The sequence below is a fragment of the Rhinatrema bivittatum genome, chromosome 10 (assembly GCF_901001135.1).
Source record: "Rhinatrema bivittatum chromosome 10, aRhiBiv1.1, whole genome shotgun sequence".
NCBI classification, from domain to species: domain Eukaryota; kingdom Metazoa; phylum Chordata; class Amphibia; order Gymnophiona; family Rhinatrematidae; genus Rhinatrema; species Rhinatrema bivittatum.
In genome coordinates, this window is record NC_042624.1 from 116,735,259 (window position 1) to 116,749,352 (window position 14,094).

A 14,094-nucleotide genomic window follows, 5' to 3' on the forward strand; every position below is an offset into this window, starting at 1 on the left:
GCAGGGGTTTCATTTTGAAAATCCATCTAGAAGGGGGACGGAAGGTCCAATGTACCTGCGGAAAGTAGGGATGTTCTTTCATTTAAAAAAAAGAAACCCAAACATTGACAAACACAGCCAGCTCCTCAGTCCCCCATGAAAAAACATACTGCTGCCCAAAAGCAAGCTTTCAGTTTAGCACTATCCCCCCTGGCAGGACTGCCCCATCCCAGGGCGATCTACAGACTGGGGTAAGAGCTGGCCTGGGAAAGGGGCCCAGGGGAATTGGGCAGGGCTGACATCAAGAATGGGTGGCAGGGGGAGAAGGGAGCTGGACCTGACAGATTTTCTTTTCATTTTGGTTTTTGTTTACTTTGTTTTGTTTTAAAGAAATAAAACAAAAACAAGGAAACAATGTTCATTGTACCCCCCTGTGCAAGGCTTTCAAAGTGTGCTGCATGCACCTTTCCTCCCTAACCAACAATCCGGCAAGGGCGCTTTTGCCTGTAGTGAAGGGTGGCAGTTCTCAGCAGGGCCTTTTCAGAAAATTACCCTCTCTTATCATCCAATGTAAGAAACCATGCTGGGCCTACTGTGGGGGGTTCCTTGTACTGTAGCATGGCTTTTTCAGCGCTAACCTTGCCCAGGTATGCAATAAGGCAGGGCTTCCCAAACCTGTCCTGGAAACCCCACAGCCAGTCAGGTTTCCGGGATATGAATATGCATGAATATTTGCATATGCTGAGCCTCCATGGTATGTAAATTTATCTCCTACATATTCACTGTGGATATCCAGGACAGGTTTGGGAAACCCTCAATAAGGGATTTAGTGCCATAATAAACCCACACTAAAAAAAACCTGAGGCAAGCTTAGTGCATCTAATGCACATTGCAGGGTAATAAGCCTTATTAGCTATTACCTCTGCAATACAGGGAGGCGCACTAGAGGGGAGGCTGACACGGGAAATGTAAAGCCTCCTACAGTAAAGAGAAGGGCACCAAACCCCACGTGGGCGAATCCTCTCCCCCCCCCCCCCAAGCATGTTAAATTGGGTCTGGTCGGTCAGTCCGTCTGGTCTGATCCAGTGGGCCCAACGAGCCCCCTCCCTCTTACCAAAAACAAACAAATTGGGAACTGAACTCCTTTCAACCAGAATCCCATGGAGCCTCCAAATCCCCTCCCCTCAGGGAAGCCCAGCCAGAGACCCTACCGGCGGGGATGCTCTCTCGACTGACAGCCGATTGGTCCCTCCACTGCCCCATGTCAGTGAAAAAGCACCAATCCCCTTTCAGAATTCTGGAAGGACCGCCTTCTAACACATCAGCTGTCAGTGAAAGAACCAGGCCCCTCTCAGAAGGCGGTCCTTTCAGAATTCTGAAAGGGGATTGGTGCTTTTTCATTGACATGTGACTGTAGAGGGACCAATCGGCTGTCAGCTGAGACAGCAGCCCTGCGGGAGGAGGTAGAGTCTTCTCCAGCTGGGGCTCCCGGGGTTTTAGAATGCTCGGGAGGGTAGGAGTTTAGCAACCGCCAGGTTAATTTGAAGGTGGGTGGGAGGGAGGACTTTCCTGACCTGCTGTGCTCTAGGAGGGAAAGAGGGCTCTCCTGGCCCGCTCAGTCATTCTTTTATTTTTTTTAATGCGAATTTAAGTTCTATGGGCATACAAATAGCCTCTGAATTTAAAAAAAAAAAAAAAGCACACCTTTTTTTTTTTCACTCAGAGGCTATTTGCATGCCATTAGTTTACTGCAGCCCTTTGGGACCCCATTTTTTTCCGCCAGTGCTAAACAAACTCACACTAAAATGCAACTCTACTTCTAGCACGGGTTTTATTACATCGGCCTCTAAGGCATCGGTGACCAGTAAATATATTTTGGGCTCTCATGAAGGTAGCGCACGCTGACCTGTTGTGCTGGCAGTTGCTGTTGCAGCTGAAGGCGCATTTCATGATGCTGTCCAGGGTCATCAGGCTGACGTGCTGGAACATTTCCACTGGATGGTCGTCCGAGATGAGCTTCTCCCACTTATCCTAAAGCAGAAAACAGAAGTAACTCCACAGCACGAGGGACACGGTGTATCAGACCCCATTCACTCGGAGGTCAATATTCAGCGCAGCCAGATTTACAGCCGTGGATCCCAGGGTGGTGAAATGGATTGAAATTTGGTTGCTTGACAGATGACAGCGAGCGGTGGCAAATGAAACCTAGGCCGAGGGCAGAAGTGGTAAGTGGACTGCCTCAAGGATTGGTTTGGGGCTGGTTCTATTCACAATCTTTGTAAATGACATAAGGGAAGGGTTAGAAAAAAAAAGTTTGCCTTATTGCAGCCATAACTAAGATCTGCAACATTTGAAGAAATACAGAGAATGAAAAGTGATCTAAGAAAGCAGGAGGAGTAGATGAAGGTTTGGCAGATGGAGTTCAGTGCCAAGAAGTACAGTCATGCATTTGGGGTACAGAAATCCAACAGAGCTTTATGTGATGGGGGGGGGGGGGTGGGCGAAAGACTGAAGTGCACAGAGCAGAAAGGAGACCTGGGGGTGACAGTGTCTGATGATGTGAAGGCAGCGAAGCAATGTGACAAGGTGGTAGCTAAGGCTAGAGGCATGCTGGGCTGTATACAGAGAGGGATACCAGCAGGATAAAGGAGGTGATAATGCAGGTCTTTGGTGAGGCCTCATCTGGAGTACAGTGGTCAGTTCTGGAGATGGTATCTCAGAAAGGACAGAGACAGGATGGAGGTGGTCCAGAGAAGGGAGACCAAAATGGTGTGGGGTCTGCACCGGAAGACTTTGAAATGAGACTGGAGGACCTAGATATGTACACCCTGGAGGAGAGGAGGTGCAAGGGAGATAGGATAGACTTTTAAATACCTGAAGGGTATTAATGGTGCACAAGAATCAAACCTTTTCCAATGGAAAGAAATTGGTAGAACTAGGGGACATAATATGAAGCTCCCAGGTCTCAGGACCAACATTAGAAATATTTTCTTCATGGATAGGGTGGTGAATGCATGGAATGCCCTCCCAAAAGAGATGGTGAAGACAAGAACGGTGATGGATATGGAAACATAGAAATGATGGCAGAAAAGGGCCAAATGGTCCATCCAGTCTGCCCAGCAAGCTTATGGTGCCGTGCTGTATAGGTCACCCCCATGCTTATCAGTTGCCCACACCATAAAAGTCAGGATCCTTGTTGGTTACTGTCGAGTCCAATTCCCTGTTACCTCTTGCCGTTGAAGCAGAGAGCAATGTTGGAGTTGCATCAAAGTATCAGGCTTATTAGTTAAGGGAAGTAACCGCCACACCAGCAAGTTACCCCCATACTTATTTGTTTTCCTAGGCCATAAAAGTCGGGACCCTCGGTCACTGTATAAATCCAATTCCCCCTTTCCCCCTGCCACTGAAGCAGAGAGCAATGATGGAGCTGCATCAACAGTATGAAGGCTTATTGGTTAAGGGCAGTAACCACCACACCAGCAAGTTACCCCCATGTGCTCTTTTCTTTATTCCCATCCTTCAGCCTTTAGGGATCCTCAGTGTTTATCCCGTGCCCCTTTGAATTCTTTCACCTTTTGTCTTCACCTCCTCCAGAAGGGCATTCCAGCATCCACCACCCTCTCCATGAAGAAATATTTCCTGACGTTGGTTCTGAGACGTCCCCCTGGAGTTTCATTTCATGACCCCTAGTTCTATTGATTTCTTTCCAATGGAAAAGGTTTGAAGTTTGTGCATCATTAACCTTTCAGGTATCTGAAGGTCTGTATCAAATCTCCCCTGCACCGCCTCTCTTCCCGGGTGTACATATTCAGATCCTTCAGCCTCTCCTCATAGGCCCCCCCATTTTGGTCACTCTTCTCTGGACCACCTCCATTCTGTCTTTGTCCCTTTCGAGATCCGGGCTCCAGAACTGAACACCGTACTCCAAGTGAAGCCTCACCAAGGACCCTTGTGCACATATATTGGAAAAGTGGCATAAGATAACATAAAAGGGCTTGAATTGGTACAAGTTTAAAACTTAGCAGCAGCAGTGCCACTCGTCAAGGCTTTATCACCTGCAAACAAAGAGGATCCCGAAATGAAGAAAAGGGGTAATCTGTGATACCTGGGGTAACCTGCAGGGAGCAGCAGACTTGCTGGGCAGACTGGATGGACTCTTTGTGTCGTTTGCCGATGACACTTCCTACGAGATCCTGTCACAGGGTGTTTGTATTGTTGGGTGTGTGAAGGATGACCCCATGTTTTTCACCCACTAAACCCAGCCTGTCAAATCGGTTCTGTTGAAGTTTTGTTACAGTAAAGACTTTTGCTGACACATCACTCTGAGGGTAGAGGCTGTTTTTGTGGGTTCACGTCGCTGCACCCTAACGGCCTAGCTTCTTCTGCTCAGCATCACCTGGTGCCCCCTTCACAGTGAGGATATGGGAGGGGGTTCACAAGTATTTCAGGAAGCCTCTTGGGATTTTATTTTTTTTCAAATTATACAAGTCCTTTTGTTAAAAAAAAAAAAGTAATTTGTCCTGATGTCCCACAGCTGGCAGAGAGGGCACTGATTTCAAATCATAGAAGCCTTGATGAGTGGCACTGCTGCTGATAAGTTTTAAACTTGTACCAGTTCAAGCCCTTTCATGTATCCTGTGCCACTTTTCCAATATATGTGCACAAATCCTTCCGTGTGATTAACAGCTGATCCTGAGGGCACTCGCAGCATGCTGAAGCTCATGTACTCAGAAAGACAGCAAGGACATTCCCAAGAAAACATAAAAAGAAAGCTTGCATTGGGTTTCAATTCAAAGCAAAAGTGGCATTTCTCAGATCAGACATGTAAGTTCCACACCTTTCACTTGATAAATTGCTGATTTCAGCACGTGGCACTTGTTTGTGTGTATATAGTTTAAATCTTATTTAAAAACAAATAATTATTTTTAATTTAAAACCTGACTTTTTTTGCAAGGTTGGAGGTGTGAAACGTTATGCAAATTTGCCACGAGACTGCTGCAGAATTTTGAAAAATCTGCCGCAGGAAAGCTGGGGGCTCGGCTGAAAGGGGCTGGACTCAAGAACACAATTCAGAAAACATTTTCACGGAAAGGTCGGTGGAAGCCAAAAAGGAGCAACAGAATCCGGGAATGCCTGGGGCAGGCACAGAAGATCCCCGGATGCAAGGATAGAGCTCAAGAAAGGGGCAGGCTGGTGGTCCTTCTCTGCCAGCATTCACTGGGTTTCCACAGAATACTTTAGACCGTAACAGACAAGAGCAAGCAGGAGGAAAAGGGAGCCCAGAATCAGGCAGGTCAATATTCGGAGTCAGCCAGCTGGCGATCCAGTTATCCCAGTACCCACCAGCATGACGTTGGTGGAGTCGGACATCAGCTTCACGTAAGGCTTCAGGATGTCGTAGTGAAAGCCCGGAGTCAGCAGCCTGCGGTGCTGGAACCACTTTTGCCCGGACAGGACCAGTAAGCCTTTCCCTGCGGGGACAGCAGTAACAACTGAGAGCCTTTTCCAGGACCGACGGTCGCTAAGTATAAAATTTCAATACACAAACATGCCCCTGGCCGCACCGCTGTATATGAGGAAGGATGAGAGGGCACATTTAAAATGTAATCACCTGCCCTTGGCATTTTTCCACGTTTACAGCAGGGTCGCTGCACAGTGCAATGCTACATCTCTGTTCCCAGAAGCTGGGCTGGCGGCGTCTGCCGTTCGATACCACATGGCGGCTGGCACTCCATCACGAGGTACCCAATTCATGGAAACAGTTAGGGGAGGCCCGTGCTCACAAACCAGAATCCACTGTGCAAAAAAATCACAACATGAGGGCGGCGATATTCAGCGAGGCGGTGAGTGGCAAACTGGCCCGAGGAAAGTTACAGGCATAACCTGACCCAGATATTCAGTGGGACTTAACGAGGCTCCCCCTGAATGCATCTGGATAATGTTATGTGCCCAGCTTTCTCCGGGTGAAGTTGGAACTGCTGTTTTCCAACCAGAGATCTGCACGTAACTTTATCCAGCCAGCACGCACCAGGAGAGGTCAAGCCTCCATCGACCCCCACTTTGTATGCACACAAAATGTATGCATTCAGCCAGAGGGGAGAGGGGGAATATTCACAACTCAGGTTGTGTGTGCTAGTGGTTACTTCAATTTCAGTTTATAATGAGATGTAAATTTAAAATCGTGGATCTCACATTTAAGGTCCTTCAAGGACAAGGCCCTTCTCATTTGCGGAATAAGGTTTCCTGGAAATGCTCACTGAGAATTAGACACTCTTCCCAGTGTGGTTCACAGCTAAAAGACTCCAAAACCAGACCTAGACAGAGCTTCCGAATTAAATTCTGGGAAAGCTAACCAGGCTTAAGGGGTTGGAGATGTCAGACTAAAATAAAATCTGACAGATGAGCATGGGGCTTCCGAATTAAATCTTGGAGCTGCCCTTTAGTTCTAAGGGGCTGGAGGTGGGGTATCTTCCATGGGTGCTATCAAAACTTTTTTTTTTATACTTAGCCGCTGGCCCAGGTGCTGAAGTTTTCCGCTCCACCGGGGGTGAGTGAACCGGGCTCCCCGGTGTCACCCCCGACACTGCTGCCAGGCACGGCCGGGTCCTCGACCCTCAGCAGCGGCCTCGACCAGGGGGGGCTGATCCCCTCAGGACCTACCTAACCCCCCTGGGAGGCACCTCCGACGGGAGCTTGTCTGTAAAAATTGTAAGTAAAATTTTTTTTTTTTTTTTTTTTTTTTAAAGGAATGCTACAAACTAACAAGGATTTTACCTTCCTTCTATTATTATTATTATTATTTTTTTTTTACTATCCCTGACTGACTAAAACCCCAGGGATCCCAGAGACTGTGGGTGGACCTGCCCCATCTGCTGGAGACAGAGTAAGACTGAGGGGCTGTGGGTGGCACCTTACTATATGTAGGGAGCCCGTCAAGTTTTGCTCTGTCTCCATCTGCTGGTGCGGAGTCACAACCCAGGTGTCTGGACTGATCCGGGTACGTACAGGGAAGTGGCAATATTGAGTCTTATCCAGCTACGTTAACCAGATAAGTTAGATGTGGCCCATAGCATATGCGGATATCTGGGTATATTCAGCGGCTGAATATCCTGCGTAAGTTACCCAGATAAGTCTTATCCGGCTGAGAAAGCTGGATAGCTTTAAATATTGGCCTCATACAGGACGACAAACCTCCATATTGCAATGTGCCAAACTTCTGGGGCTTCTAAATTCCTGTCCACGTTGCCTTAGTAGTTCCAAAAGCTTGCTTCTTAGAACAGAGGTTAGCTTTAGAAAGGTATCTTTTATACGCAAAGAAAAATAAATTATAGCTTGTGCTGAAAGTTATTATCCAATCAAACGCTTTCACGTATGTGAGTGTTGGAAATCCTGGCCTTCTTACCAGAGTGACTCATGAACGTTTGATTTAAAACTGCAGTGGGAAACACACAGTAATATGCAATGTTAATTTGCCTTGTCTTTGGAGTAGGAAGGGCGCCCTTAGGATGTGAGCAATAGGAAAACAAGTTTTCTGAGCTGCACTGTGTCAGGCTTCCATCCAGCTCTGTTGGAGATGCTGCCTTTGCCTTCCTAAATCATTATTCATCTTTCCTTACATTCAGCTGCCGTCGGTAGCCATGCCCGGTGGCTGTGTGGGAGTGCTACATGCTGACATCCGGAGGAACGGGGTTTGATTTTCGGGTCAGGTCTTCTGTTCACTGGGCCAGCCAGGGCTAGGGATGGTGTGGAAGAAGTGCTCACAAACCTTGGAGGGTCACGGTCATCACACAACGTGACACTGGAACTAGCGTGCACATGGATCAGGTTCTGGGGGGGACGCTGCAGTCTGTGGCCCCTGCCCTGGATTAGGTGGGCTAGTGAAAGGGATTATGAATGGAGGTAGCCCTGGCTGGTTGTGAATGAAAGCTCAGTACAGGCCGTCTCTGATCTGAAGCAGGAGCCTGTGTGCCAGGCAAGTCCCACCACAAGTATCCGGTCCGTATTCTCCTCTCCCCAGCCTTTTCAGAACAGGATGGCACAGTGAACTGGCTTTCCAAGGCAGCTAAACCCAGCCAGAAAGGCTTCTTGAGGATGGCAAGCCGCACACACCACTCTGGCTTCTATCCACAAGTGATATTTTTAAATACAGCCCCAATACTTCTCTGGGCAAGCTATTGCTGCATAGTGTTACTCCTCTCCATGCTTAGAAAACAGCGTAAAGATACCCCCACCTCTGATCTCTGGGACCAGTCCTTTCCCCCTCCGTCCAGCAAGAAAAGTCCCTGTCTGCTCCCCTCCCCCCTTCTGTAGCTCCTCTGCTCTATCACACCTGGGGCCAAAGGGGTTTGCCCTTCTGGCCCCAAACTCTACCCCAGGGACATAACATAAGAAATGCCATACTAGGTCAGACCAAGGGTCCATCAAGCCCAGCATCCTGCTTCCAACAGAGGCCAATCCAGGCCATAAGATCCTGGCAAGTACCCAAACATTAGATAAATCACAAGCTACTATTGCTTATTAATTACCGTAATAGCAGTTTATGGATTTTTCCTCTAGGAACTTATGCAAACCTTTTTTAAACCCAGTTACACTAACTGCTGTAACCACATCCTCTGGCAATGAATTCCAGAGCTTAACTATGCACCAAGTGAAAAAGAATTTTCTTCAAAAAAAGAGTAAAAAAGAATTTTCTTTGATTTGTTTTAAATGAGCTACTTGCTAACTTTTTACTCCAGCTGACGGGCTTCCCTGAGGCTCAGTTAGTGCAGCTTCAACTGCTTGGTTTGGGATTAACCTTTTGTTGCCTATACGCACCTCCAAAGCGGTGAACAGAAAGCCCGTCATGTGAGCCACAAAGACCTATGGAAAAATGTAAGAAGCCTGAAGATCCTGTTCCACCATGATCGTGCTCACCACTGGAAGTGAACTACCTCCAGGGAAGCAAGATAATCGGGAAAAATCCAATGATGTGGTCCCCGAGCTTCCCTGGCCACGCTGGACATGCTCTTGTGTACAGTAAAGTCTGCAGGTAAGCCTTCGGCGGACGCCCGAGGCAAACCTCAAGAAATTCTCTCTAAAAGGGGGAATGCAGCTGTGACCACACCAGCAAGCAGGACCCCCAGCCTCTATCACGGGAAAGTCTGACGCAGGAGGGCGCACACAGTCCGTTACAGATTAACACTGAACTGGCCTCTGGACTTTGTCCTTACGCATTCTTCTCCCCCCCCTGACCAGGCAGTTTATGCCGAACCTTCGGGAACCTCGAGGAGAGACAAGGGTACGTACCGATCCACGGCAGCAAGAAATGGTAGACCAAATTCGACTTGGGATCTGTAAAAGGTGATGAAAGAAACAGGGTTAGGTGGCGGAACTTCGCTTCAACAGAATTTACATTTTGGGGCACAGATTCAGTTTGCAAATTAGAGACTCGCTTTTATGGGATTTTGTTAGGAAAAAAAATAATAAACAAAGAACATGAAGAGTGGTAAAAGAGTGAAAAGTGACTGATGAAGTAAAAAGAACATTTTGTTTGACAATTTATATCCCATCGAGCAGGGCTGGTGGGGCATCTACCCAAGGGAGCGTCATCGGCAAGGCTGCTTTAACTTATGGGCATAAGCGCACAAGGCTGTGACCCGATGACCCTCTTAGCCAGTGCCCAAAATCTCAGGCAGCAGAGATCAGCCCTCTGCTTCCTACTCCAGCCCCTCCCCTCGCAGGCAGCGGGCAAGAAACTGGATGGGGGTGGATTTCAGCCTGGAGCAGAGGGAGCACAGTGCAAAGCAAAGAGGACCCTCCCTAATCCAATCCCCCGGCCCCCTCCTCCCATCTGCAGGGAACAGAAAGGGGGTGAGAGACTGGAGAGGAGAGCAGAACAAAGAAGATTTCAGTTCTTAATTGCATATTTCCAATTTCTGTATCTGGTGAGGGTCTGGCACTGTTCTCTATGTGTGACGGAGGCGAGGGATCCTGCTGGCCTGAGGATCCCTCTGTGCAGGGATCTGAGGTAGTCCCGCTTGTTCTGTTTTCCCGCTAGAAGGTGTATTGGTGTCTTAGGGTCAGGTAGAGTATTTGTATTTCTAATTTGTGACCCCTTATTCTGTATCTGGTGAGGGTCTGGCACTGTTCTCTGTGTGTGATGGAGGTGAGGGATTCTGCTGGCCTGAGGATCCCTCTGTGCAGGGATCTGAGGTAGTCCCGCTTGTTCTGTTTTCCCGCTAGAAGGTGTATTGGTGTCTTAGGGTCAGGTAGAGTATTTGTAGTGTTGCCTTTTCATGCAGGGCTGTTGGCTGGGAGTTAATGCCGTGTTGCTATGGCCAGTTGGCTGTGTAGGTTCTGAGTGACATAATGCAGGGTTTGTGTGTTACTTCACAAACCGCCTGGTAATGGATGGACTTTCTCTCACTGTAACTGAAGTCTCAACACAACTTGAATGTTTTTCTAATGGTGAGTAGTAAAGGGAAAATAATTCCAGTTCAGCCCAGCCAGCCATTTCAGAGATTACCTTCAACCAATGGAGTAGGAATATCTTATAATTGATAAATTTAGGTAAATGTTTGCAGTCTTATCTAAAAAAATCACAGAACACAAATTCATCAAGCACTATGACATGATTTCTGAAACAAAGTTTAATATTTAAAAGTATGATGTCCAGTCATGTGATTCTCCTGGGAATAGTTGGGACGTGGACAGAATGATAGCCGAGTTTAATTATAAAAACTGAAGGGGGGAGCCTGTGGGCCTGAAAATTAATTGAGGAGGGGCCTAGGGACGTGGACATCCCCCTCCCCCGCCACGCCTGTTTTCCAGATCCTGCAGGGAATCAGCTTGTGTGGGAGAAGGGAGGAGGCTGCCTCGTGGCCTGTGGATATGCGACGGCTCGCCATGATATTAAGTCGGAGGGTGCACAGAAAAGCAGTTTTTACTGCTTTTCTGTGCACTTTCCCGGTGCCCGGAGAAATTAACGCCCACCTTTGAGTAGGCGTTAATTTCTGAAAGCAAAATGTGCGGCTTGGCTGCACATTTTACTTTCTGTATCGTGCGGGCATAACTAATTTGCATGTTGAGGGCGCTATTAGGTTCGGCGGGTTGGGCGCGCATTTTTGGCCCCTTACTGAATAAGGGGTAAGGGAAAACGTGCGTCCAATAGCGGAGCGCACTGTACTGTATCGGCCCGTCAGTTAGCTGCATAATGCTAATATTCAGTGTTATCCAGCTAAATGACCTCATTGCAGTCCTAAACGTGGCCAGATAAAGTTATCCAGCTATATATGGTATATATGTGCTGCTGGATAGTCAGGACAGATGAATTTATCCAGCTAAATTACCTGGACGCCCCGAGGCTGAATACTGACCCTTTACTATCTGTGACTTAGATGTGCATATTTGGCTTTTTCAGAGTTAGGGTGGGAAGTATGGGGGTGGTCTACGCCTCCCCCCAGTCACCTTTCACCTTCTTGAAGTCAGCAATGCAAACTTGAACTGTGCGTTACAATCTTTTGGGATCTGATTAGTCCCTCTTGTCTACGATGGCACAAATGATGTCAGACGTGCTCCGCCTCAGCCAATCAAATCCCATTCCATATGAGAGAGCTTGTCGAGCAGGTTTTTGGGGTAAAACAGAAAGAAGCTTAAAGAATTTCAGAAACCATTGCCTGAACAGTGACCCTTTCAGTGCATAGGAAGTGAAAGCTGATCCCTGGCCAGTTCTACCCTTGAAAGCTGCACAGTACGCAAATAACACTTCTGATACGAAGGAAACCAGTGGCGTTGTATTAGTTTTAGAAACAGGCACGCTGCTTCTCTACCTGGCTAAGACAGGACATCTCATGATGTTTGTAAGCATCTTATAACAGCCAGTTAAATACTCTTCTAAGGAGCATTATCTATGGGGCTGATATTCAAAGGGATCTCGCTGCCTAACTGTGGGGCCAGGAGGTCCCGAAACTTTCCAAAAGTGAAAAAAAAAATAATTTGAAGTCGGCCCACGGCTGTCGGGTCGAAAACCGGACGCTCAATTTTGCTGGCTTTTGTGCAGTCACTTTATTAGGAAAACTGCTGCATACAGCTTTGAATATCTAAAACTCCGCTGCTAACATTATGCCTTTCCTGCCCTAACACCAGTCCTGGGAATACGTAGAGATTGGGCAATACCAAATGGTGTGCAACCCTCAGAAACGGGCACCTGCTATATGAGTGAGCATCGGCGCAGGCTGCCTCTTCACGGGTAAGTTTATCTGGACTAGGCCGAGGCGTTCCTGAGCTGTGTGAGTGAGCGTCAGCACAGGCTGCCTCTTCACGGGTAAGTTTATCTGGACTAGGCCGAGGCGTTCCTGAGCTGTGTGAGTGAGCGTCAGCACAGGCTGCCTCTTCACGGGTAAGTTTACCTGGACTAGGCTGAGGCGTTCCTGAGCTGTGTGAGTGAGCGTCAGCACAGGCTGCCTCTTCACGGGTAAGTTTATCTGGACTAGGCTGAGGCGTTCCTGAGCTGTGTGAGTGAGCATCGGCGCAGGCTGCCTCTTCACGGGTAAGTTTACCTGGACTAGGCCGAGGCGTTCCTGAGCTGTGTGAGTGAGCGTCAGCACAGGCTGCCTCTTCACGGGTAAGTTTATCTGGACTAGGCTGAGGCGTTCCTGAGCTGTGTGAGTGAGCATCGGCGCAGGCTGCCTCTTCACGGGTAAGTTTACCTGGACTAGGCCGAGGCGTTCCTGAGCTGTGTGAGTGAGCGTCAGCACAGGCTGCCTGTTCACGGGTAAGTTTATCTGGACTAGGCTGAGGCGTTCCTGAGCTGTGTGAGTGAGCATCGGCGCAGGCTGCCTCTTCACGGGTAAGTTTACCTGGACTAGGCTGAGGCGTTCCTGAGCTGTGTGAGTGAGCGTCAGCACAGGCTGCCTCTTCACGGGTAAGTTTACCTGGACTAGGCTGAGGCGTTCCTGAGCTGTGTGAGTGAGCGTCAGCACAGGCTGCCTCTTCACGGGTAAGTTTATCTGGACTAGGCCGAGGCGTTCCTGAGCTGTGTGAGTGAGCGTCAGCACAGGCTGCCTCTTCACGGGTAAGTTTACCTGGACTAGGCTGAGGCGTTCCTGAGCTGTGTGAGTGAGCGTCAGCACAGGCTGCCTCTTCACGGGTAAGTTTATCTGGACTAGGCTGAGGCGTTCCTGAGCTGTGTGAGTGAGCATCGGCGCAGGCTGCCTCTTCACGGGTAAGTTTATCTGGACTAGGCCAAGGCGTTCCTGAGCTGTGTGAGTGAGCGTCAGCACAGGCTGCCTCTTCACGGGTAAGTTTACCTGGACTAGGCCGAGGCGTTCCTGAGCTGTGTGAGTGAGCGTCAGTGCAGGCTGCCTCTTCACGGGTAAGTTTACCTGGACTGGGACGAGGCGTTCCTGAGCTGTGTGAGTGAGCGTCAGCACAGGCTGCCTCTTCACGGGTAAGTTTACCTGGACTAGGCCAAGGCGTTCCTGAGCTGTGTGAGTGAGCGTCAGCACAGGCTGCCTCTTCATGGGTAAGTTTACCTGGACTAGGCCGAGGCGTTCCTGAGCTGTGTGAGTGAGCGTCAGCACAGGCTGCCTCTTCACGGGTAAGTTTACCTGGACTAGGCCAAGGCGTTCCTGAGCTGTGTGAGTGAGCGTCAGCACAGGCTGCCTCTTCACGGGTAAGTTTACCTGGACTAGGCCGAGGCGTTCCTGAGCTGTGTGAGTGAGCGTCAGCACAGGCTGCCTCTTCACGGGTAAGTTTATCTGGACTAGGCCAAGGCGTTCCTGAGCTGTGGGAGTGAGCATCAGCACAGGCTGCCTCTTCACGGGTAAGTTTACCTGGACTAGGCCGAGGCGTTCCTGAGCTGTGTGAGTGAGCGTCAGCACAGGCTGCCTCTTCATGGGTAAGTTTACCTGGACTAGGCCGAGGCGTTCCTGAGCTGTGTGAGTGAGCGTCAGCACAGGCTGCCTCTTCACGGGTAAGTTTACCTGGACTAGGCCGAGGCGTTCCTGAGCTGTCTGAGTGAGCGTCAGCACAGGCTGCCTCTTCACGGGTAAGTTTACCTGGACTAGGCCAAGGCGTTCCTGAGCTGTGTGAGTGAGCGTCAGCACAGGCTGCCTCTTCACGGGTAAGTTTACCTGG

The 14,094-nt window shown here is 49.0% G+C and overlaps 1 protein-coding gene across 1 annotated transcript in view; it reads right to left on the bottom strand.

Moving 5' to 3' along the window:
* The window catches only part of LOC115100087 (cytochrome P450 4B1-like), a 47,747-nt gene that overhangs the window by 17,887 nt on the left and 15,766 nt on the right, over positions 1-14,094 (bottom strand). The window contains exons 3-5 of the mRNA XM_029618282.1: positions 9,265-9,309; positions 5,323-5,450; positions 1,886-2,010 (exon numbers count right to left, since the gene is read on the bottom strand). Coding sequence (XP_029474142.1) covers positions 1,886-2,010; positions 5,323-5,450; positions 9,265-9,309 — 298 coding nt within the window. The remainder of the gene's footprint in view (positions 1-1,885; positions 2,011-5,322; positions 5,451-9,264; positions 9,310-14,094) is intronic.